General features: G+C 42.1%; 1 protein-coding gene across 5 annotated transcripts in view; it reads left to right on the plus strand.

Annotated features, from left to right (window-relative positions):
- The window catches only part of TDRD9 (tudor domain containing 9), a 119,463-nt gene extending 95,601 nt beyond the window's left edge, over nt 1-23,862 (plus strand). For all 5 annotated transcript variants that reach the window (XM_070249356.1, XM_070249352.1, XM_070249355.1 and 2 more), the window contains 4 exons: nt 3,979-4,117; nt 13,580-13,698; nt 22,664-22,736; nt 23,134-23,862. In XM_070249356.1, the coding sequence (XP_070105457.1) occupies nt 3,979-4,117; nt 13,580-13,698; nt 22,664-22,736; nt 23,134-23,232 (430 nt within the window). In that variant the 3' untranslated portion in view covers nt 23,233-23,862. The remainder of the gene's footprint in view (nt 1-3,978; nt 4,118-13,579; nt 13,699-22,663; nt 22,737-23,133) is intronic.
- The last annotated feature ends 2,196 nt before the right edge of the window (nt 23,863-26,058 follow it).

A 26,058-nucleotide genomic window follows, 5' to 3' on the forward strand; every position in this document is an offset into this window, starting at 1 on the left:
CGCTGTGCTTTCAGCCAGCCCCGCCGTGAGTCAGGGTAACCACCGACCTTGGCGGTTCTGCTATCAAATAAGGGCACTGGGTGTCCTTTCATCTTTGCCAAGGAGCTGACCTTTCACGCATCTGACCCAGATGTACTTTGCCTTTCTTGCTGCCCCCCCTTCTCAGGTTGGAGCAGTCTTTGGTGTCGCTGCTGGTTCAGTGGACTCATTATTTAGTACCTGATGGTAATGTTCTTTCCTGGGTGAGTGAAATGCTCCATAGTCGCAGAGCCTGGCATCTCCAGGTTGGGCAGCAGAAATCTGAGAACAAGTTGTTAATGGGTGCAATGGTGAGAATGCGCCCTTCCCTCCTCTCCTTGGTTCTTGGAGGCAGATGCTGCAGCCGTTGGGGAGATGCACTGCGTGTTGTCAGGGTTGGAGGTTAAGTCATGTTCCAGCCTTGAGAGGTAGTGCTTCCAAGCAGGCCACCAGGGAGGTGGAATCTTTCAAAACAACAAAAAATCCTATCAGGTGAAACTGTTAAAAATTAAATGAGAGTGGATTGAAGGGGGGGCTTTCAGTTTGTTACTGTTTGTTACAGCCACTGTGGCTGCATAACACATCACCCCAAATAGCTCTTTCTTATGCTGTGGGTGAGGAACTCAGACAGGGCACGTGAGGGGCAGCTGTCTCGGCTCACGGCGTCTGGGTCTTCAGCTGGAAGACTTGAAGGCTGGTGGGTGGAAATCGTGCCTCAGCTCCTTTGCCCACATATCTGGTGGTTGATTCTGGCTGGAGGCTGGAGGCCTCAGTTTCTCCTCATGAGGGCCTCCCCATGTGGTCTCTGTGTGGGCAGGTTTGGGCTTCCTTACACCATTGTGGCTGGGCACCAAAGGTCACTGTCCTGAGAGACAGCCAGGTGGAAGCTGAGTCACCTTGTATGACCAGCCTCAGAAGTCGTATGTTGTGAGATTTGCCATGGTCACAGTCCCACCCAGGCTCAAGGTGTGGGGTTACATACCCCACTTCCCACTGGAAAGTGTCCACTCCCCATTGCAGGAACCGCTACTGATGTCACCACCTTTGGAAGATACAATCTGCCATGCTCTGTATACTGACTTATTGTTTGAATTGTTCACAGTGTATTAATGTACTTTTTTGTAATTAAAAAAAATCTTGATCTATACCCCATAGTTTTAAGAAACTTCAAAAAATTTGAGAATAAAGCAAAGGTGCCTCTTAAGTATTAGAAGTGTGAGTTGAGGAGAATGTATGTTAAGAAAGGGACACTCTCAAGTCTGGTGGGTAGGCTGTGGCAGTGGACAGACCTGGATTTGTGCTCCAACCCTGCCACCTGCCACCCCACCTTGGGCAGGGTTTCCAACTTCTGAGGTTGCTCCAGCTGTCAAAAAAGGCTCTTTTTTTTTTTTTTTTTTTTTTTTTTTTAAGATTTTATTCTTTCTTTTTCTCCCCAAAGCCCCCCGGTACATAGTTGTGTATTTTCAGTTGTGAGTCCTTCTAGTTGTGGCATGTGGGACACTGCCCCAGCATGGCCCAATGAGCAGTGCCATGTCCGCGCCCAGGACCCAAACTGGCGAAACCCTGGGCCGCTGCAGCAAAGCGCGCAAACCCAACCACTTGGCCACGGGGCCGGCCCCCAGAAAGGGCTGTCTTGATCTCACAGGGTCGTTGAAGGGATTCAGTGAGATGGGCAACGCTCAGCACGCCCCCTGAAGTGTGGCAAGCCCCCCACAGCTGTTGACTGCTCTAATCCTGATAGAAGGCCTGCTCCAGTTGCCCCTGGCGGCACTGATGGGAAGAGGGAAGAGTCAGAAAGTGCTTCACAGAAAGTAGCCTAAGCAGGATTTGGAAATGTCGCTGGACGTTTAACACTTTGCAGATTAATACAATGCACATTACAGAATATTTAACAGCACTTTTTTATATAGAAGTTTCAGATTGACTAACATTTAACTTTTAAGGAAATATATTTCCTTGTTTGGCTCACATAGGGAGTTCTAGAATATTAGCTTGCAATAGAAGTTCCTCTTCTATTGTATTTATTTTCTATAACATAATTGTCTGGAGAGGTTGCCTTTCCAAACATAGCAGGAGTCAGCTTATCTAGACTTCGGCTTCGTAGGCAGGTTGTTTCAGAACGAAGTCCATGTGCAGCCGTCCTCTGGGTGGAGGATGCTCTCCTTTGTTCCTCCCAGGAGTTTTGCGCTTTTTAGTTTGAGTCTAAAATATGCATTATACAGGAAGTAAAACTATTCCTCTGGCCCTGTTCACTGTTTCTTAGGTTCACATAAATATTTAGGATCCCTAGAAAAGAATTAAACCGAGTGCTTTGGTTACCTTTGTTGATTTAAGATTCAGAGCAGGTGAGCAAAGAGTTACTACCCCAGTGTGGGTCAGTTCAAGGCTGAATCTTTTAGGACCGTCCTTGTCGAGGTATATGTGTTATCACACGTGAGCCGTTTTAAGTCTCATAGCAAGTGTCAGTAAGACGGGGTAACGTGAGGTTTTATTAACATTGATGAGGAAGTAGCTATTCCTCTTAATTTTGGTGACCCCTCATTATTACTTATGTTTTGGAAAGGTTTTATATAGTTTGAAATAGTAATAAATTATATTCTACTAAAAATAATGTAGGGAGCTAACTATTTGAAGAAGCATTTTGGTGACTGTTTTGAACAGCACATTCTCAGCACTTAATTTCTAAGTCTGCATTCTGGGTCTCTCTCCTCTGAGTTTACTTAAGGTGGGATTCTCTTTCATTTTCATTAAAGTGAAGAAGTGTGTGCGTTTGTACGGGTGTATGTATATTGTTAGCACTAAGAGGAAAACTCTGTTTTTGCCTAGATTATTTTCATTAAAGCTTTATTGATCTAGATAATGGGAAAAGGTCTGAGTTGATTGAACCAAAGAAAATTAGCAAAACATTTTTAAAGGTATTAAATATTAATGTCTGTTCACTCATTTTATAATAATTTGTTGAGTGTATTTATGGGCTGCAGTACTGACATTTAACTAATGCCTGGAACACTAGAAGGAGCCTCGTGAGCGGAGGGCTCTGGAGGGCTTGGTGGGGCTGGAAGGGTTCCTGCTGGAGGCGCCTGAGCTCCTTAGACTGGAGAGAGGCCTGTAGGAGCTCCAGAGAGGCTGGAGCCTGGAGCCTGGCTGGGGAGGGAGAAAGTGGCTTGAGAGGACGTGGAGGAGCTAAGCATAGACTGGGTTGCACTGTGGCTTCTGGTGTTCAAAATGCAACAGGAAACCACTAGAAGCCCTTAAGCAAGGAAGTAAGATGACTGACTTTGTTTTGAAAACCTAAAACTGTCTGCTATATGGAAAAGAGATTGGAAGAAGCAGGAGTAGATGTGGGGAAAATTGGTCAGGAAGTGATTGCGTGAGTCTTGGTAAGAAGTGACGATGGTTTGGACCAGGCTGGTGGCAGTAGAGATGGAGAGAACTGACAGATTTAGGAAACTGAGAGATGGAGAGACCTGACACGGTGGTGGTTGGAGGGGAGTGGTGAGTTTTTGGTAAAATAGGAATATAACGCTTTATGTTATAAGTGTGTACAGTTGTTTTAGGATGGAAAGGTGGAACAAACAAGCTTTTACTGGGTGCTAGGCTTCTTTTGTGTATAACCTTTTCTCTAGAAATCTCACTAATAAGAATTTAACCCATGGAAAGAATTCAAAGGTAGGGAAAAAACTGTATTTGGTAAAATATTCTTTATGTTATCTTATTTGCTGTGGTAAGAATTAGAAACCTAAATAATGGATTAATAAAAACCTTTAGTTTACTGTCGTTACAACTGTACGTTCTCTGTTATTTCTAATATAAATCTGGAAGAGAAAATGTAAAAATGAAATTAGTTGCTGTACCAGAGTTGGCAGAACTTAGGATGATTTTATTGACCATTTCCTTTAACATTAAAACAGTGGGTTAACAATTTTGAAATATTAACTCTTCTCAAAACTTTTCACATAGGGTTGATCGGGATGGAAAATGCTATACTGGAGTCCTTTGTGGTTTGGGCTGGAATCCAAGTACAGGGGCCCCTGTACTGCCAGAGCATGACATTGAGCTAGCGTTTGATGTTCAGTTCAGCGTGGAGGATATCGTAGAGGTAAGACTGACGTGTTTATTATAGTGTAATAGCTATTTCTCCCTCTTGTTTGGCCTGTACGCCCATTAACCATGAGTGCAGTGTCTGGCACAGTGCTTTAAATACAAACATCCGCTTCTGGTCCTGGAGGTGCTCGCTCACCCTTAACATACCTATTTTCCTGACCTCTCCTGTGCAGAGTAGCTTCATGATAGAGGTAATGCTCTCTGAATTTCTTACTTGGTATCTCCTGGCACAGTGAGCCTTTCTGGCGATGGAACAAAGCACCAGGGCAGTGGGACTGCTGTGGGTCTCTGTCCAGATCTCCTTCCAAGTTCGTGTTGGGAAACAAGGAAACAAAGTCCTGCCCCTCCTCCTCCTTGTCATAGGCACAGGTCTTGCTGAGCTGACGGGTGCAAATGTGGCTCTGCGGGGCAGTGCCTGCACTGGCCTGGGGTTGGGGGGGTAAGTGTTTAGAGACTTTTGAATCGAATTTGGGCTTCTATTTTGTATGCTTTTCTTTTTACATTTCATTGTTCTTGTAATTCAGTTTTATTGCATTTTACAAAGTAAGAAACAAAACTGGTCCTTCACTACATATAGTTTGAGAAGCACTGCTCTGGAGTACTTGAATCCTTTCTCTTTTCAGCAGTTCATGAAATAGTTGAGGTTAGCGTAACGCATTGAGGCAAGTGGGGTAGAGGGCACTGAGGTGAGCCGGGGGGCTTCTCCTTACCCCCAGGGCCTGGTGCTCAAAGTTCTCTACATCTTGTTTTGTTGATTTAACTGCTCTTTCACATCAAGGGGCTTTGGGGCTTAAAAATAGTCCTTAGATCACAAACCTAGAAGGAAATACAGGAGAAAATCTGTATCACCTCGGGTTTGGCATTGAGTTTGTAGATGCAACACCAAAAGCACATCTGTGAGAGGAAAAAAATCAGTAAGTTGGACTTTATCAAAATTAAAAATTTTGCTCTGCAAAAGACCATATTAAGAGATGAAAAGACAAGTTGCACACTAGGAGCAAATATTTTCGAATCATATCAGATAAAGGAGTTTTATTCATAATATATAAAGAACTCTTAAAACTCAATAATAAAGCAAACAACTAAATTGAAATATAGATGGCAATAAACAAATGAAAAGATTCTCACATCATATGTCATTAGGAAAATGCAAATTAAGACCACAATGACATACCTCTAGACACCTGTTAGAGTGGCTAAAATCCAAAAACCTGACGATAACCAATGCTGGCAAGGATGTGGAGCAACAGGAACTCTATTCATTGCTGCTGGGAATGCAGACTGGAACTACTATTTTGGAAGACAAGATTCTTAAAAGATAAACGTATACCTACCATAAGATCAGCAATCCCACTTTTAAGTATTTATAAGAGATTTGACAACTTATATCCATAAAAAACCTGTGTTTGAATGTTGGTTGCAGTGTTCCTAATTCATATTTGTTAAAAACTGGAAGCAATCAAGATGCCCTTCAACAGGGGAGTGGATAAACAAACTGTGGTATAGCCATACAGTGGAATACTCCTCAGTAATAAAGAGGAACAAGAAGTTGATTCATGCAGCAATATGAATGAATCTTAAATGCTGTTACTAAGTGAGAGAAGCCAGGACTCAGGGGCTCCATATCGTGTGATTCTATTCATAGGACATTCTGGAAGAGGCCAAACTACAAGGACAGAAAACAGATTAGTGGTTACTGGGGGTGGAGGAGTGATTGACTCCAAAGGGCCCCTTGTGGATTTGAGAGTGAAGGAGCCGCTCTGTGGTGCTGTGGTGGTAGATGCACAACTCTGTGCCTTTGTCAAAATCCATAGACTGCCCCTCATCAGAAAGTGGAACTCTTATGTGTGTGATCAAAATGCGCACACCAACCAGGATGCAGGGATAGTTGCACTAAAGGAGTGAGGGCAAAAGGAGCTTTGGAAAACAGTGTTTTGACTGGAAACAGGCTACAGTCAAAAAGAAAGTGCAAAGGCACCCCTCCCCCTGCTTGGCACTCCAGCTCTGCGTTTGCCCAGACCGCTGCACAGAGAGAAAAGGAGCTAGCAGCTGGGGGGAGCACACAGGTAAAGGCACCCCACCCACCTGCGCAGTGCTCCAGCTCAGCCATTGGCCAGAGTGCTGCACAGGCAGAGAAGGAGTCAGCAGCTGGAGCTAGGGAGCCACAGACCACGGTGGGCTCAGAATACACAGTGCCTGACCCCCAGCCAGTGGTGGCAGGTGGAAACTGCAACCAGATACTGTCACTATGTGGAGGCAAAAATCCACGCTGTCAAGCAGTATAAAAAATATATTAAATCTCCAGACCAGAAGGAAAATGACAAGTACCCAGAAATCAACCCTGAAGGCCCAGAAATTCATAACCTAAATGACAGAGAATTCAAAATAGCTAGCATAAAAAAACTCAACAAGTTAAAAATACAGAAAGACAGTTCAATGAAATCATGAGTTTCTTCACAAAAGAGATTGAAACTGTAAAGAAGAACCAGTCGGAACTATTGGAGATGAAAAACACAATGGATGAGATAAAGAAAAATCTGGATTCCCTAAACAATAGAGCTGATATTATGGGGGACCTAACTAACAATTTAGGGGACAGAAATATAGACATGCTTCAGATGGAGAAGGGGAGAGAGCTAAGACTAAAAAGAAATGAAGAAATTCTCTGAGAAATACCCAACTCCATTAGGAAATGCAACATAAGGATTATGGGTATTCCAGAGGGAGAAGAGAAAGAGACTGGAGCAGAAAGTTTGTTCAAAGAAATAATAGCGGAGAACTTCCCAAACCTGGGGAAGGAGCTGGAAATACAAGTGGAAGAAGCCAATAGATCTCCTGACCACATCAGTGTAAAAAAGACCTTCTCAAAGGCATATGGTAGTGAAGTGGGCAGAAGTCAACGACAAAGAAAAAATATTAAGGGCAGCAAGGCAGGTGAAAATAACTTACAAAGGAACCCCTATTAGGCTTTCAATGGATTTCTGAGCAGAAACCTTACAGGCTAGGAGAGAGTGCAATGATATATTCAAAATTCTGAAAGACAAAACTTTTCAGCCAAGAATACTATATCCAGTGAAAATATCCTTCATATATGACAGAGAAATAAAAACTTGCCCAGATAAACAAAAGCTAAGGGAGTTCATTGCCACAAGATCCCTGCCCCTACAAGAAATCCTCAACAAGGCCCTTATACCTGAAAAAAAAAAATAGGAAAGGGGCTACAAAGCTCTGAGCAAGGATAGGTAGGCAAGAATCAGGAAATTGCAGCTCTCTATCAGAACAGGTGAGTAGGCACTTAACTATCACATTAAAGATAAAGGGAAGGAAAACACCAAAATAAATATCATCTCGTCATTTTAACTACAAACTCACAATATAAGATGCAATAAGATATGGCAATAATAACTTAGAAGGGGAAGAGGTAAGGGGTGGAATTGGCTTAGTCTAAGGAAATAAGAGGCCATCAGAAAATAGACTATCGCATCTACAAGATTTTTTTATACAAACCTAATGGTAATCACTAAAAAAATAATTAGAACTGAGACATAAATAATAAACAAGGAGAAAACTAAGATCATCACAGAAAACTATCTAACTGAATTGGTAATCTGAAATACACAGGACGAGAAACAAAGGAAATGCAGAAGAACCAGAAAATGAGTGATAAGATGGCAGCATTAAGCCCTCATTTATCAATAATCACTCTGAATGTAAATAGATTGAATTTTCCAGTCAAACGACAGAGTGGCAGGGCGGATTAAAAGGCAAGACTGAACAATATGCTGCCTCTAGGAGGCACATTTCAGCTCCAAAGACAAACTCAGGCTCAGGGTGAAGGGATGGAAGACAATACGCTAAGCAAATGGCAACCAAAAGAAAGCAGGTGTTGCCATACTTGTATCAGACAAGATAGAATTCAAGGTAAAACAGGTAAAGAGAGACAAAGAGGGGGGCAGTATATAGTGATAAAAGGGACACTCCATAAAGAAGACATAACACTTATAAATATCTGTGCACTGAACACAGGAGCACCAAAGTACATAAAGCAACTATTAACAAACCTGAAAGGAGATATTAACAACAACACAGTAATAGTAGGGGACCTTAACACCCCACTTACATCAATGGATAGATCATCTAGACAAAAAATCAACAAGGATATAGTGGAATTAAATGAAAAAGTAGACCAGATGGACTTTATAGATGTATGTAAAACACTCTATCCAAAACCAGCGGAATACACATTCTTCTCAAGTGTGCAAGGAACATTCTCAAGGATAGACCATATGCTGGGAAACAAGGCAAGCCTCAATAAATCTAAGAAGATTGAAATCCTATCAAGCATCTTTCCCAACCATAATGCTATGAAACTAGAAATCAACTACAAGAAAAAAGCTGGGAAAGGGACATGGATGTGGAGACTAAACAAGATGCTACTGAACAAGCAGAGGATCATTGAAGAAAGTAAAGGAGAAATAAAAAAATATCTGGAAACAAATGAAAAGGGAAACACACCATACCAACTCATAGGGGACGCAGCAAAAGCAGTCCAAAGAGGGAAATTTATAGCAGAACAGGCCCATGTTAACAAACAAGAAAAATCTCAGATAAGCAATCTTAAACTACACCTAACAGAATTAGAAGAACAAACAAAGCCCAAACTCAGCAGAAGGAAGAAAATAATAAAAATTAGGCCAGGAATAGATGAAATTGAAACAAAAAAGATGGTAGAAAGGATCAGTGAAACAAAGAGCTGGTTCTTTGAGACAAGGATCAATGAAACAAAGAGCTGGTTCTTTGAGACAATAAACAACATTGACAAACCCTTAGTCAGACTCAGTAAGAAAAAAAAAGAGAAGGCTCAAATAAATAAAATTAGAAACGAAAGAGGAGAAATTACAACAGATATCACAGAAATACAAAAGATTATACTATGACTATATGCCAATAAATTGGACAATCTAGAAGAAATGGATGAATTCTTAGACTCTTACAAGCTCCCAAAAGTGAGTCAAGAAGAAATAGAGAATCTGAATAGACCAATCACAAGTAAAGAGATTGAAGCAGTAATCAAAAACCTCCCCCAAAATAAAAGTCCAAGACCAGGCAGCTTCTCTGGAGAATTCTACTAAACATTCAAAGAAGATTTATTACTTATCCTTCTCAAAGTATTCCAAAAAATTGAGGAAGATGGAACACTTCCTAACACGTTCTATGAGGCCAATATCATGCTGATACTAAAGCAGACAAGGACAACACAAAGGAAAATTACAGGCCAATATCACTGATGAACATAGATGCACAAATCCTCAACAAAATATTGGCAAACCAAATACAGCAATACATTAAAAAGATCATACACCATGATCAAGTAGGATTTATACCAGGGACACAGGGATGGTTCAACATCTGCAAATCAATCAATGTGATACACCACATTAACAAAATGAGGAACAAAACCCACATCATCACCTCAGTAGGTGCAGAGAAAGCATTTGACAAGATCCAACATGCATTTATGATAAAAACTCTCAATAAATGGGTATAGAAGGAAAGAACCTCAACATAATAAAGGCCATAAATGACAAACCCACAGCCAACGTCATACTCAGTGGGGAAAAACTGAAAGCCATTCCTCTGAGAACAGGAACAAGACAAGAATGCCCATTCTCACCACTCTTATTCAACATAGTACTAGAGGTGTTGGCCAGAGCAATTCGGCAAGAAAGAGAAATCAAAGGAATCCAAATAGGCAATGAAGAAGTGAAATTCTCACTGTTTGCAGATGCCATGACTTTAAATATAGGAAACCCTAAAGAATCCATGGAAAACTATTAGAAATAATCGACAACTACAGCAAAGTTGCAGGGTATAAAATCAACTTACAAAAATCAGTTGCGTTTCTGTACTCTAATAATGAGCTAACAGAAAAAGAACTCAAGAACACAATCCCATTTACAATCACAACAAAAAGAATGAAATATCTAGGGATAAATTTAACAAAGGAGATGAAAGACCTGAACAATGAAAACTATAAGACATTACTGAAAGAAATTGATGATGACATAAAGAAATGGAATGGTATTTTATGCACATGGATTGAAAGAATAAACATAGTTAAAACGTCCCTACTACCTAAAGCAATCTACAGATTCAGTGCAATCCCAATCAGAATGCCAATGATATTCTTCATGGAAATATAACAAAGAATCCTAAAATTCATATGGGGCAACAGAAGACTCCAAATAGCTAAGGCAATCCTGAGGAAAAAGAACAAAGCTGGAGGCACCACAATCCCTCACTTCAAAATATACTACAAAGCCATATGATCAAAACAGCATGGTACTGGCACAAAAACAGGCACACAGATCAATGAAACAGAATTGAAAGCCCAGACATAAAACCACACTTCCACGGACAGCTAATCTTTGACAGAGGAGCCAAGAAGATACAATGGAGAAAGGAAAGCCTCTTCAATGAATGGTGTTGGGAAAACTAGTCAGCCATATGCAGAAGAATGAAAGTAGATCATTATCTTTCTCCACACACAAAAATAGACTCAAAATGGATCAAAGACTTAAGTAAGACCTGAAACCATAAAGCTTCCAGAAGAAAATATAGGCAGGACACTCTTTGACATTGGTCTTAAAGGGATCTTTTCAAATACCATATCTACTCAGACAAGAGAAACAAAAGAAAAAATAAACAAGTGGGACTTCTTGAGACTAAAAAGCTTCTGCAAGGCAATGGAAACCAAGATCAAGGTGAAAGGACAACCCACCAACTGGGAGAAAATATTTGCAAATCATGTATCCGACAAGGGGTTAATCTCCATAATATATAAAGAACTCACACAACTCAACAACAAAAAACCAAACAACCCGATCAAAAAGTGGGCAGAGGATATGAAGAGACATTTTTCCAAAGAAGAGATACAGTTGGCCAACAGGCACATGAAAAGAGGTTTCACATCACTAATCACAGGGAGATGCAAATCAAAACTGCAGTGAGATATCACCTTACAGCTGTGAGAATGGCTATAATCACCAAGACATAAAATAACAAATGTTAGGGAGATTGTGGAGAAAAGGGAACCCTCGTACACTGCTGGTGGGAATGCAAACTGGTGCAGCCACTATGGAATACAGTATGGACATTTCTCAAAAAGTTAAAAATAGAAATACCATGTGACCCAGGTATTCCACTACTGAGTAGTTATCCAAAGAACTTGAAAGGAACAATTCAAAGAGACTTCTGCACCCCTATGTTCATTGCAGCATTATTCACAATAGCCAAGATGTGGAAGCAACCCAAGTGCCCAGTGACTGATGACTGGATGAAGATGTGGTATATATATATACAATGGACTACTACTCAGCCATTAAAAAAAGACAGAATCGTCCCATTATGCAACAACATGGATGGACCTTAAGGGTATTATGTAAACTGAAATAAGCCAGACAGAGAAATACAAACACCGTATTTCATTCATTCATATATGGAAGATTAACATGTGGACAAAGAGAACAGGTTAGTGGTTACCGGGGGAAGGGGGTTGAGGGGTGGGCAAAAGGGGTGAAGGGGCACATTTATATGGTGACTGACACATAATGTACAACTGAAATTTCACAGTGTTATATGACCTCAATATAAATATATATATCAATATAAATAAATATTATGACCTCAATAAAAAAAAAGAAAAAGTGCATATAAACGCTGTGCTCTGCTTGGTAAAGTTGTTTCTCATGGAGTACAAGTTGATTCTGAGCCTGCTGTATGCATTACTGGGGCTGGACAAATTGGTAATGCATGTGGGAGCCAGGTTTCTTAGTGTTGGACGGGGGACTTGCAGACAAGCAGAAAAGGAAGGCTGGGATGCACCCTGGCTACAAGGGTAGTCAGAGATGCCAGTCAGTGTGAGTTCATGTGCACCTAAGACATGCACAGGTGGGTGGATGAATGTCTGTGGTGAGCTCACACACATACATAGATTACCTAGCCCTGTGAGGGCCTGGAAACAGCGACCCCTGTGGCCAGTGCCGAGATTGCGGTTTTTGATAGAATTGTCCGATAAATGGAACTAGGGCTCCTTGTAGAAATGGCTTTTTCTAGGCTTGGGGCAGGCAGCGAAAATACAGGATAAGCCTAGAGCTGCGTGTAGTGCCAGAAAGTAAGGAAGTGCTCAAAACACCAAAGGATGGGGGCATGGCAAAGGGATGCAGGAGCCAACTGAAAGAGCTCCCACTGGCCAAAAACAGGCAACAAAATAAATATGTAGTAAAATAATTATCCATGTGGCCATAAGGGTATAGATAAATGATTGAATAAACAAATGAGGAAAAGGGACAAATCTCCTGTACAGAAGAATTCCCAGTAGTACCTGTATCTCCCCTCCAGGAGGTGGAGCTTGGTCTGCCTCTCCCAGCGCCCCCGCTTTGAGGTGGACTGGGCTAGTGACACAGCAGGAGAGCGAAGAGGGAGACTTTGCAGTGGGAAGCCTGGCAGACGCCGTCTCAGCTAAGCGCTCAAGGCCAGCCTCACCGGGGGTCTGCATGGTGATGGCGCGCACCCTGCTACGATGAGCTGAGAAGGGCACCCCCGTCTGTGGGCTTCCCCACAGACCCGTCACCCCAGTCTAATCATGAGAAAAATGTCACATGAGCCAAATTGGGGGACATCCCACAAAATATCCGAGCAGAACTCCTCAGAACTGTCCAGGCCTTGAAAACAGGACGAGGCTGAGAAACTGTCCTCGAGCAGAGGAGACCTGGGGGACAGGATGGCAGGCAGTGTGGCCCCCTGAATTGGATTCTGGGACAGAAAGAGGACATGAGTGGGAAAACTGGTCAAATCCAAGTCGAGCCTGGATTTAGTTAATAGCAATGCCCCCAAGGCAGTTTCTTAGTTGTGACAAATGCACCATGGAAATGTGAGGTGCTAGCGATGGGGGGACTGGGCGAGAGATGGGTGTACTTGACTGTCTGTTGTATCTTGGCAGCTCTCCTGTAAATCTCAAATTATTCAAAGTAGAAAGTTTATTAAAAAACTCTGACAAAGGCTGGTAACAAAACGTGGCCTGTCGTACCTCTGCTCCTCAGGCTTCCATAGAGATGTGACAGACAGAATGAGCATCAATAGGATACAAGCACATTTTGAGCTGTGTAACCCCGGGGGTTAAACCATGTTAAATTTTAAGATAGAAGTTTAAAAAGTGTGCTTATACTAAAAAAATCTGAACCTTTCTTGCTGATTTTTAATTTTTTTCTTTTATTATTGTTTGTTGAATGATGATAGCATTTATTGATGCTGTGTTGTTTTAATCATTTGTTCCAGAAACCATGTTGATGATAGTCATAAGACTATGAGCTCTGAATGCTTGTGAATTATTTAAATGTGGAATGTAATTCAGTTACAGTAGAACCGTGTGAGTATTTATGTTGCCATTTATTTACAGATTAATATTCTCAGGGCTGCTATTAACAAGCTAGTATGTGATGGACCAAATGGATCGAAGTATCTTGGGCCAGAAAGAATTGCACAGTTACAGGATAACGCTCGTCAGAAACTTTTAGGGTGAGTTGTATAATGTCATATGGACTTCTTTCCTTCTTTCATCTTCCTTAGCTGTCTTTTAAAGGTATGCTCTTTTCCTTTCTTTCTTTCTTTTTTTTTTTGGCAAGGAAGATTGGCGCTGAGCTGACATCTGTTGTCCATCTTCCTCTTTTTCATTTTTTTCTCCCCAAAGCCCCAGTATATAGTTGTATATCCTAGTTGTAAGTCATTCTAGTTCTTCTCTGTGGGACGCTGCCACAGCATGGCTTGATGAGCAGTGTGTAGGTCTGCACCCAGGATCCAAACTGGCAAACCCTGGGCCACTGAAGTGGGGCATCCGAACTTAACCACTCGGCCGTGGGGCCGGCCCCTCCTTAGCTGTCTTGATTGTGAATGTTTTAGATTGTTTAGGAGATATGATAGATCGATCATCTGAAGTGGAGTTCCAGTACTGGAGACAGCATCTACAAGGTACCAGAACGTGGGCACCAGCTTACTCTGGAGAGCAGCCACCTTTGTCCTGTGTCAGTCAGTATCCAGGCAGGAAATAGTGGGCACAATCAAATTGGGTAATTTGAGAAAAATGTAATAAAAGGACCCTTTCAAACAGCACAGACAAGGCATAGGAAAACCGCAATGGGTACTGCAGTGCCCACTTTTAGCAGTGCGTATCTTGGGTGCCAGGGGAGAGGGTGGGGCTTGGAGACTGAGAGGCTGTGTGCAGAGGACCACCTTAGAGGAGGCCAGCCCTCTGTTGAGCCTCTCCCAGGAAAGGAGGTCTGGGGGTAAGCATCCGACCTCTCCCTTCATCCCTCTCACCACTTGCTAGACTCCCCCTTGGCCAAACCCAACCAGAATCCTGAGGGCAAGGGCCACTATTGGTGAGGCCCGTGAGCCCGAGTCAGCCCAGATGGCCTAGAGGAGGCTGAGGAGATCGGGCAGTGGTTGTGGAGGAGCAAACAGAAGGCTCCTGGCACATCCAGTCCTGCATTCCTGTCCCAGGCAGCCCTCCCTAGCTAGTGGCCAGTCCTTCCTTGCTGGAGACAGTGCTGTGCTGCTGGGAGTTGAATTGTCTAAGAACAGGTGACACTTGATGCCATGGTGACTTTCTGCTCCTTCTCATGGACATTTTGGGTGGATTTCTTTTAGTTTTACCAGCACTTTAAAAAAGGTATTAAATATTCAAAGCTGCCTTAGTAATTGTGAGAAAGGCTAATTTTAGTTTTCTCTCTTCACTTTTTTACATAAAAATATTTTTACGTAAACTTTGTGTTGAAGTTGAACGTACACAAAGTGCATTTTCACAAAGTGGACGTGCTTCAGGGGCCCAGCACCCAGATGAGAAACAATGTTGTTAAACGTTAGGAATTCTGGTCAGACTGACAGAAATCCACCCAAAATGACTATGGAAGGAGCGGAAGGTCACCGTGATATCAGATGCCACTGGTTCTCGCACAGCTGGACTCCCAGCAGCACAGGCGCGGTCTCCGGCAAGGAAGGACCCGCGAGCCCACGCTCCTTTGCTTCTCCTTGCGGCAGCCGTCGCTCTTCTTCTGCCCCGGCCGGAGGCGCTGTGTCCTGACATGGCCATGGATAGGTGGGGTTTTCTAGTAACAATTCAATGATTTTAGTAAATTTGTAGAGTTGTGCTAACCATCGCCACAACTAAGTTTTACAACATTTCTATCACCCCCAAAAGTTCACTCAAATATTTTAAAACTGAGTTGTGGTGATGGTTACACAACTCTATAAGTTTACTAAAATTATTGAATTGTATACTTAAAATTGATTAATTTTATAGTATATAAATTGTACCTCAATAAAGCTGTTTTTAAAAACATAAGTTCTTCCTGCCCATTTGTAAGAAACTCCTGTTCCCACCCCTAGCCCCAGGCAATCGCTGCTCTGCTTCCTGTCTCTATAGATTTGCTTTCTCTGAAAATTTTATATGAATGGAATCATGTTGAAAAATTTTTTTTAAAATCTGGCTTCTTTCAGTTAGTAATATGTTTGAGGTTCATCCATGTTGTAACATCATTTTTTATTACTGAATACTATTCTGTACATGCTACATTTTTTAATCCATTCACCAGTTGATGAAATATTTGGATTGCTTCCCGTATTTGGCTGTTATGAATAGTGCTACTAAAAATAGTCTTGTAAAGTTTTTGTGTGAACATATATTTTCATCTCTCTTGGGTAGATAACTAGGGCTGGAACTGATAGTTTGCATGGTAAGTTTGTATTAATTATTTAAGAAAATTAAAAGTATTTTGTAAAGTGACTACCATGTTACGTTCCCACTGGCAATGCATGATGGTTCCAGGTTCTCCACATCCTTGTCAGCACTTGGCATTGTCAGTATATTTTTTATTGTAGTCAATGTAGTGGAGGTATTGTAGTACCTCATTGTCATTTTAATTTGCATTTCCTTAATGACTAACGATATAGAGCATCTTTTTTGTTTTTCTTTTTGCTGAGGAAGATTTGCCCTGAGCTAACATCTGTTCCAGTTTCCCTCTATTTTTCAGTATGTGGGCTGCCAGCACAGCATGGCTGCCAACAGAGCAATATAGGTCCGTGCCTGGGAACCAAACCTGGGCTGCCGAAGCAGAGTGTGCTGAACTTAACCACTAGGCCACAGAGCTGACCCTAGAGCCTCTTTTTATATCCTTATTAACCAATCCTATACCTTTTTTTGTGAAGTATCTGTTCAAATCTTTTGCCCGTTTTTTAATTGGGTTCATTGATTATTGTCTTGTTGAATTGTAGAAATTCTTTTTTTTTTTTTTTTTTGAGGAAGATTAGCCCTGAACTAACTGCTGCCAATCCTCCTTTTTTCGCTGAGGAAGACTGGCCCTGAGCTAACATCCATGCCCATCTTCCTCTACTTTATATGTGGGATGCCTACCACAGCATGGCATGCCAAGCGGTGCCATGTCCGCACCCAGGATCCGAACCAGTGAGCTCCAGGCCTCCGAGAAGCAGAACGTGTGCGCTTAACCGCTGTGCCACTGGGCTGGCCCCAGAATTGTGGAAATGCTTTATAAATTCTAACTAAAAGTCTCATTAGATATGTAGTTTGCAGATATTTTCCCCATTGTCTTTTCATTTTCTTAATGGTGTGTTCTGAAGAACACAAGTTTTTAATTTTGATGAGGTCTACTTTATCTTTTTTTTTTTTAATGGATTATACTTTTGGTGTTATATCTGGAAAACTTTGCTAAATCCAAGGTCACCAAAGTTTTCTCCTCTAACTCTTATGTTTACTTCTTATGTTTAGGTCTTTGATCTATTTTGAGGTGTTTGTGTGTGGTGTGAGATATGAGAGTCTAAGTTCAGTTTTTCACGTGTGAATATCCAGTTGTTACAACACCATTTGCTGAAATGCTCTCTTTTCCCCATTGAATTGCCTTGGCACCTGTCAAAAGTCAACTGGCCCTGATGTAAAGGTTTATTTCTGGACTTCTTATGTTGTTCTGTTGATTTTATATCTGTCTTTATGCCAGTACTATACTGTATTGATTGCTGTAGCTTTCTAGTAAGTCTTGAAATCGGGAGTGTTAGTCCTCATATTTTGTTCTTCCTTTTCAAAACTGTTTTTGCTATTCTAGATCCTTTTCCTTTTCATATAAATTTTAAGATAAGCCAGTCTGTTCTACAACAAGCCTTGCTGGAATTGTGAATAGGGATTGTGTAGATCAATTTGAGGAGAATTGCCATCTTAACAATATTGATTTGTCCAGTCCATGAAGATGGAGTGTCTATTAGATATCCTTTAATTTTCCTAACACGTTTTTATAGTTTTCAGTGTGCAGGTCATGCACCTTTGTTAAACTATTTTTAAGTATTTTAATCTTTTTCATGCTATTGTGAATGAAATTCACATGAACACAATTGATTTTTTTTATATATATATTTTTTTGAGGAGGATTAGCCCTGAGCTAACATCTGCTGCCAATCCTCCTCTTTTTGCTTAGGAAGACTGGCCCTGAGCTAACATCCATGCCCATCTTCCTCTACTCTATATGAGGGATGCCTGCCTCAGCATGGCTTGACAAGCAGTGCATAGGTCCACACCTGGGATCTGAACTGGGGAACCCCAGGCCACCGGAGTGGAGCATGCAAACTTAACCGCTGTGCCACCGGGCCGGCCCTGAACAATTGATTTTTACATATTGATCCTTTATCCTGTGACCATGTTAAACCCGTTTATTAGTCCTGATACTTTTTGTAGATTCTTTAGAATTTCCTACATACAGGATCGTACCTGTGAGTAAAGACAGTGTTACTTCTTCCTTTCCCATTTGTGTGCTCACCATCTGTTTTTCTGGTTTTGTTACACTGGCTAGAAGCCTGAGTACAGTGTTGCATAGCAGTGGTGAGAGCAGACGTCTTTGCCCTGTTCCCAGTTTTAGGGAGGAAGTGTTCATTTGTTCACTACGAAGTGCATTAGCTGCAGGGTTCTCCTTGAGGCTCTCTGTTGGGTTGAAGAAGCTCCTTTCCATTCCTAGTCTGCTGGAACCTCCTATCAGGAAAGGATGTTGTGTTCTGCCATGTGCGTTTTCTGTGAGATAATTGTGGGGTTTTTTCCTTTTATTCATATGTAATGTATTGATTACGTTTTGCATATTAAAACTAGCCTTGTATTCCTGGGATGAATTCCACATGGTGTGTAATCCTTTTTATAAATTTGTGGATTGTTTGTTACATACTTTTGTTAAGGATTTTTTTCCTCTGTGGTCATGAGGGTTATTGATTGTAGTTTTCTCGTGGTAGCTTTGTCTGATTTGGTATCAGGGTAATCCTGGCTTCATAGAATGAGTTGGTAAGTATTTCCTGCTACTGTATTTTTCTGGAAGAGTTTGTATAGGATTGGTATTATTTCTTCTTTAAATATTTGATGGAATTTACCAATAAAGCCATCTGAGCTTGGACTTTTCTTTGCGGGGAAATTTTTAATTACTAATTCAATTTCTTGTGTTTTAGGTCTAATCGGATTTTCTGTTTCTTTTTTTGGTTTTTTGTTTTTTTTTGCTGGGGAAGATTTGCCCTGAGCTAACATCTGTGCCAGTTTTCCCCTATTTTGTATGTGGGTTGCTGCCACAGCATGGCCACCAACAAGTGATAGAGGTCTGTACCCAGGAACCAAACCTGGGCCACTGAAGTGGAGTGCGCTGAACTTAACCATTAGACCACGGGGCTGGTCCCAGGATTTTCTATTTCTTTTTAGATGGTTTTGATAACTTGTGTCTTTCTAGGAATTTGCTCATTTCATTTAAATCGGCTAGTTTATTGGTATAAAGTTGTTCAGAATCTTCTTTGATAATCCTCTTATTTTCTGTACAGTTGATAGTTATGTCCTTTTGTTTCTGATTTTGATAAAGTGTGCCTTCTCTCTTTTTACTTGGTTAGCCTAGCAAAAGTTTCTCAATTTTGTTGATCTCTTCAAAGAACTAACTTTTAGTTTCATTGATTTTTTTTCCCCCAAGGGTTTTCTTTCTTTGTTTCTTTCTTTCTTCTTTTTTGTTTTTGGTGAGGAAGATTGGCCCTGAGCTAACATCTGTGCCAGTCTTCCTCTATTTTGTATGTGGTGTGTTTCCACAGCATAGCTTGATGGGCAGTGTGTAGGTCTGTGCCCAGGATCAGAACCCGTGTACCCTGGGCTGCTGAAGTGGAGTGTGTGAATTCAATGTTTCATTGATGATCACTCGCACAATTATTATTCTCTTACTTCTGATTACTTTGGGTTTAATTTGCACTTTTTCTAGTTTCATAGTGTAGAAGCTTTGGTGGTTGTTTTGAGACCTTCTTTTCTCTCACAGGCATTTAAAGTTATGAATTTCCCTGCATTGCTGTTTTGGCTACATCTCATACTTTTTGATCTCTTGTATTTTCATTTTCAATCTTTTCAAAATATTCTTTAGTTTCCCCTGTGGTTTCTTCTTTGACCGGTGGGTTATTTAGAAGTATGTTATTTAATTTTCAAATATTTGGGGATTTTCCAATCTTTCTTTATGTTGTTGATGTTTATTTCTGTGTAGTCACTATACATACTTCGAATGATTTCAGTCTTTTAAAATGTAGGGAGACTTGTTCTGTGGCCTAGCATACAGGCTTTCCTGAAGAGCGTTCCATGTTCATTTGGAAAAGATGTGTGTCTGCTGCTCTTGGTGGGGTGTTCTGCAGTCTTGGTCAGATGAAGCTGGTGGATGGTGTTGTTTGAGTATTCTCTCTCCTTGCTGGTTTTCTCTCTAGTTCTAGGAATATCGAAAGTGGGTTATTGCAATCTCTAGCTGTAATATTTCAATTGTTTCTTCTTTTAAGTCTGTGAGCTTTTCTTTTATGTCTTTTGGGGCTCTTTTGTTAGATACGTGTACATTTATAATTGTTGTATCTTCCTGATGTATTGGCCCTTTTGTCATTATGAAGTGTCTCTTTATCTCTAGTAATGTTTTTTAAAGTCTCTTTTTTATTTATTTTTTATTTTTTAATTTTTTTCCTTTTTCTCCCCAAATCCGCCCAGTACATAGTTGTATATTCTTCGTTGTGGGTCCTTCTAGTTGTGGCATGTGGGACGCTGCCTCAGTGTGGTTTGATGAGCAGTGCCATGTCCGCGCCCAGGATTCGAACCAACGAAACACCAGGCCGCCTGCAGTGGAGTGCGCGAACTTAACCACTCGGCCATGGGGCCAGCCCCTAAAGTCTCTTTTTTCTAATATTAATATAGCTACTCCAGCTCTCTTTGGTTCCTGTTTGCATGGCATATCTTTTTCTACCCTTTTACTTAGAACCTGTTTGCATCTTTGACTTTCCTCAAATGTTTTTTTCTGTCCCGTGTCTGCTCTCCTCTCCTTTGAGATTCCCATTTCATGTGTGTTTGTACACTCAATGTTGTGACACTGGTCTCTGAGGCTCTGGTCATTTTTCTTCAGACTTTTTTCTCTCTGTTTTTCAGACCATTTAATTTCTGTTGATGTGTCCTTAAGTTTCCTGGTTATTCTGCCATCTCAAACCTGCAGATGTTGGTCTGCTGTAAGGAATTTTCCATTTCAGTTGTTGTACTTTTCAACTCTAGATTTTCTATTTGGTTCTTTTGTATAATTAAAAATTTTTTTTGTAGGGAAAGATTGGCCCTGAGCTAACATCTGTTGCCAATCTTCCTCTTTTTTTTCCCCTCCCCAAAGCCCCAGTACATGGTTGTTATCTGCTAGTTGTGAGTCCTTTTGGTTTTTCTATGTGAGCCGCTGCCACAGCATGGCGACTGACAGATGGGTGGTGTGGTTGCATGACTGGGAAGCAAACCCAGCTGCTGAAGTGGTGAGAGCACTGAACTTCAGCCTCTGGGCCGTCAGGGCTGGCTCTGTAGTCTCACATTTTTATTGAGATTATCTTTGAGTCTCTATCACGTTGTCCTTTATTTCTTTAAAGGTGGTTTGCTTGAATTCTTTGTACGTACTTACAGTGGCTGCTCTGAAGTCTTTGTGTGCTAAACCCTCATCTGGGTCCACTCAGTCAGTTTCCCTTGACTGCTCTTTTTTCCTAAGTATGGGTCACACATTACTGTTTATTTGCAAAATCTCTCTTAATTTTTTTTGCTCAAAATCGGGCATGTTAGATAATGTAGTATAAGAAAACAACAGTTTGATTTCCCCCTGCAGAATTCTGCAGGATTCTGTAGGATCTATTTCCCACAATGTTGTGAGGCCACTGATACCTGGCTTCTGGGTTTTTTTAGTTCTCCTTTGCGTTTTTCAGCCTGGCTTGCTAGGGTTTGTCCTTGTGTCTGCATTGCTTAGTGCTCAGCCAGTGATTAGTCAGAAGTTGTGCTTAAGTACCTAAGCTGTTAAGGCGTCTGCCCTCTGCCAGTGGATCTGGGTGTGGGTCAGGTAGTGCATCCAAAGTCCAGGCAATTTTGAACTCTTCCCTGGCTTTTAGTTTTTGCCAGGGCTTTCTTGTGCATACACGCCACCTCCCAGTCAGCTCGGGCCGTGGGGCTGGCTTGGGTCGGTCATTTTTGCACGTGTGTTTAGCCTTCCAGTCAGCTAGGGAGTGTGTGGAGAGCCTGGCTTGCCCTCTGTGGCACTTTCATTTCCAGGATCTCCCTCTCAGGTTTCTGGATTGTCTGCCGGTCTGCTGCTGGCCCTGAGCAAGACCATGACCTAAGGCTGGCACAGCTTTGGGCTCTCTCCATCTATTTCCTCCTCAGTTTGCTCTTTTTACTACAGTGCTGCCAGGCATGAGGTTTTTCACCCTCTGCTCCAAATCAAGTAAGCTCAACCTGGCAGTGAGGATGCTGGTTTTCATGGCCAGCTCAGCCTTGGCAACACCAGGGTGCCAGTGTGAGCTAGTGGGTGGGCGTGGGTGGTGGGTGGGAGTAGCCCCAGGCAAGAACTCCACAGACTCCGCTGCTTTTCCCTGGAGTTCAGCAGTTTTTTGTGAATGGATTCTTCTCAACTTTTTTGCTTTTGCTTAATTTACAGAGCTTTCAAATGTTTGTGGGATTTTTTGACAATTTTATCCAGTTTTTAGTTGTTTTTTTGGGGGAGGGGCAAGAATATTTGCAGACCTCTTTAGTCTCTCATTGCTGGAATTCTCTCTCTGCCTTTTTAAGCTGATGATATTTCCAACTTGTCCTGGCTGGTTAAGAGTAGATGATATAAAACATCCTGTCACACTTCGTAGAACTTGACTGGTAATGCAGCGACGTGGTCATGGAGCAACCTCCACTGGTTGTTGAGGGAACAGAGAACAAGGGCCGTTCCTGCACATATGCTGCTCTCCTTTCTTTTTCTATTTTTGAAAGTGCAGTGGATTAAAATACTCTCTGATCATAACTGCATAAATTTTGACCTTTTCAAAACTTGTAGTTATAATTCTGAGGGAAAGTCTATAGAATTTAAATCTTTTAAAATAAATCGTGGTAGTGTTTTCAATTACTAACATATAATTAAGATGACTTAAATTCTCTTTTTTTGTATTTTAGTTTGTTCTGTCAGTTGAAACCGAGAGAGAGAATTGTTCCTAATTGGCATGAAAAGCCATATGAGTGGAATCAGGTGAGTGAGAAATAGGATGCCATGTGAGCAGCCTCCACCAGGCTGAGGGGAATGGACCACTCGATGGACTCAGGGCTCCAGCGCAAGAGTTGGTGGAGGATGCTGAGAGCACAAAGAGACCAGAGGCGAAGTGGACCGTTCTGTTGCTTAACAGGGCGATGTCACAGACCAGACCAGTATCTGCACTGTACTGGGTAGTATACTGCATGTCACGCCTTGGTGAAAAGTCAGAGAAGCAGTCTGTAAATATTTCTGCAAAACTAAAAGAATACTTTCTGCCATCTTATATGTCTGTATATATGTGTGTGCAATTTTATTTATTCATTTTATGAGTTTTACTTTATGTCTGGAAAAGCCCCATTGCAGAGCCTGACTGGTCTTTTTGTCTGCCTGTTAGGTTGACCCGAAGCTGGTCATGGAGCAGGCTGACCGGGAGAGCAGCAGAGGGAACACCTTTCTCTACCAGCTTCACAAGCTCATCGTCCTCAGTACCTAGGGTGCGGGCAGGCTGTCCCCCTGCCCCTGCTGGAGGAAGCTGCGGAGAGCAGGGCTAAAGGCTCCCCGCAGCCCGACTCCTCTGCATCTGAGCGCTACAGTCTTTGCCCACTGCACATGGTGGTCTTCTCCATCCTGTGTCCTTTTCTCTTTGGGTGATGGCTGGAGAGTGGTGTTTCTGTTAAAGGGGAAAGGGTTGGAAAGTCTAGTCTTTTCCAGAAACAGAAAATCAATGTATTAAACATCTTCTTAAAAATTGTTCTGACGGAAGATTTCGTTTGGAAAAAGAACCGTGTTTTGGTTTAAATTTATTAAGGTGAATAGAAGTAGCTCATCTTAGATGTAAGGTTCAGGGTGGCTTGTGTGCTCTGTTACAGTGATTTAAAGCTGGGGCACAGGAAAACCAGGGCTCCCTGTTTTACCACAAGGGAGAAGTCGTGTCTTTTTCAAAACCATGTGGTATGTTCTAATTTTTTTTCCATGAGGAAAAATACCTAATTTTGGTAAAACTAACTTCAGTTTTGTATATCTTAGATTTTTACTTATGTTACAATTCTTAGTCCACATTTTGGAAATGAGAGAGATTACCTGGCAACTATATCTATATTAAAACATAAAAGCATTAGACTAAGTTTCTGTTTCTGACAGTTTTTAGAGGAGATTAAAATGTATTTTATTCTAAAAAATCTGAGTTTATGAAAATGATAAAGGGATATAGGCCTCTTTTTAAAAGTCAACTCCTGTCACAGGATTTCATCAGAAAAACAGAGCCACTGTAAATATAGCAATAAAAGATATCTGAGTTAGCTCTTCCACGAGTGTGAGAGAAGCTGACGTGAAGGTCTGGAAGGGGCATGTTGAAGGATGGGAGAAATGCTCCACCTCAGCCGACTGTCCCAGGCGGACAATGTGCAGGTTGTGAGAAAACATGAGAAGCACATGTCTTTGGTCACCAGTGTGGGGTCATGAGCAGGAGCTCGTGCAGAGGAGTGGAAAACATCTGGGAGGGCTTCTGTTACCTGGGGCCCAACCAGGCGCTGTGCCGGGCCTCTCTTGGTCAGCGGGCTGGCAGTCAGGAAGCCCGCTGGAGGCCGAGTATGCCGGGCAGCACTGTGTGTGTCTGTCGTTGTTGCTGTTATGTTGCCTGTTTCACTTGTGCCCCCTGGTCTTGCTCAGCTTCTCCTTGGGCCAGCTCTGAGTGAAAGCATTCGAGGTGGGGGATCTGGGGAAGGCCCTCCTGGCCTTAGACAGGAGGTGGTGCTGCCAAGTCGCAGCACACAGTCCTTGGTGATGCCCAAGAGCAGCCAAAGTTGTGTTGAGCTTTCAGGTTATGATCGGCCTGCCTGTTCAGAGGGATGTCTGTGAGGAGCAGCGGGCCGTGCTGACTCTGCCATTGGCCCTTTGCTTTCCCAGAGTGAGTAGTTAGTCCACGGTCGGCAGCGAGCATGGTGGGGGTTAGTGGTGCAGCAGGGCAGTCCTAGGGGTTGAGCACTCTTTCTGCCTGTTTTTTAATCAAAGTTACAGGAATGGTTAAAAAATTAAATAGTAACCTTTTAACAAAAGGTTGTTAAAAACAAAAAAAAAGGAAATCCAGCTCCTTGATTTCTCGTTAACTCTCAAAACCATTCTAACTCTTACCACTTTTTTTCTGGAATTGCCTCTATCTTACATAGCATTTTACTAAGTAAATTACACTTTTTCATGATGTCCACTTTGGTCATTATTTAATTGCTGCTGTAATACATGAAGATCGAGCTCTTTCCATCATTCTCTACCTCCCTTTCCTCATTTCTTAGTATAGTTACATCAGTGTTGCTGGTCAAATCATGCGTCAGTCTTTATAACATTGACTTTGTAAATATTTTCTGCAAAACCAGGTAGTGTACTTTATTGCATCTCCTTCCTTATATAACTTTAATTTAGAGGGTAATTGCCTTGTTTTTCACGTGTTTAATTTCTCTATTCACATATTTTTAAGTTATTTGTGTTCTTAGTCAGTATACATGTGCGTGATATGAAATGACGAAATTTTAGAGTGTGTAGTAAATATCTGCCTGAGCCCCATCCTCTGCCACCAAGTTCTCTTCAGAGGCAGTCGTCGTGTCTTCATTTGTGCATTCATTCAGCGGGTGTTTACTGGGCATGGACTGTGCCCCAGGCACTGCTGTGGACACTGAAGCTCAGCTGGAAACAAAATGTGCCGGGCTTCCTGTGGTCCTGGAGCTGACGGTAGACTGGTGGAGACAGTGATAGACAACCTATCAGGCGGCCGTCAGAGCTACGAAGTCTGTTAGAGCAAGTAAACGAGAGAGCCACAGTGTGCGCTCTCTTCTATAAAGGGCCCGGCAGTACCAGTTTGAGGCTTTGTGGGCCATATGGTGTCGGCTTGCTGCTAGCCATCTCTGCAGGTGTAGCTCCGAAGTCTCCAGAGACAGTACAGAAACAGATGAGTGAGTCTGTGTTCCTGCAGAACTTTGTTTGCAGAAACACTGTCAGGCCGTGGGGTGTAGTTTGCTGACCCTGCAGTAGAGGGCAGGTGCAGGGGGGTGATGCTGTCCTCCAGAGGGCGGTCAAGGAGAGCCTTTCTGATGAGGGCACAGCAACTAGGGACCTGATCAGGCATGTGTGCCCTAATCTGGGGAAAAGGTGTCCCGGGCAGAGGAAAACGTGCCAAGACCCTGAGGAGGAAGCTTCCTGGTGTGTGTGGGGAGCAGCCGGGAGACCTCTGTAGCTGGGGCGAGAATGGTCAGGAGGTGACATTAGAGAGAAGCCAGGGCCAAGGCTGTGGGGCAGATTTTGTCGTTTACTCTGAGTGAGGTGGAGGCCT

This window comes from Equus caballus, chromosome 24 (genome assembly GCF_041296265.1).
Source record: "Equus caballus isolate H_3958 breed thoroughbred chromosome 24, TB-T2T, whole genome shotgun sequence".
Taxonomy (NCBI): Eukaryota; Metazoa; Chordata; class Mammalia; order Perissodactyla; family Equidae; genus Equus; species Equus caballus.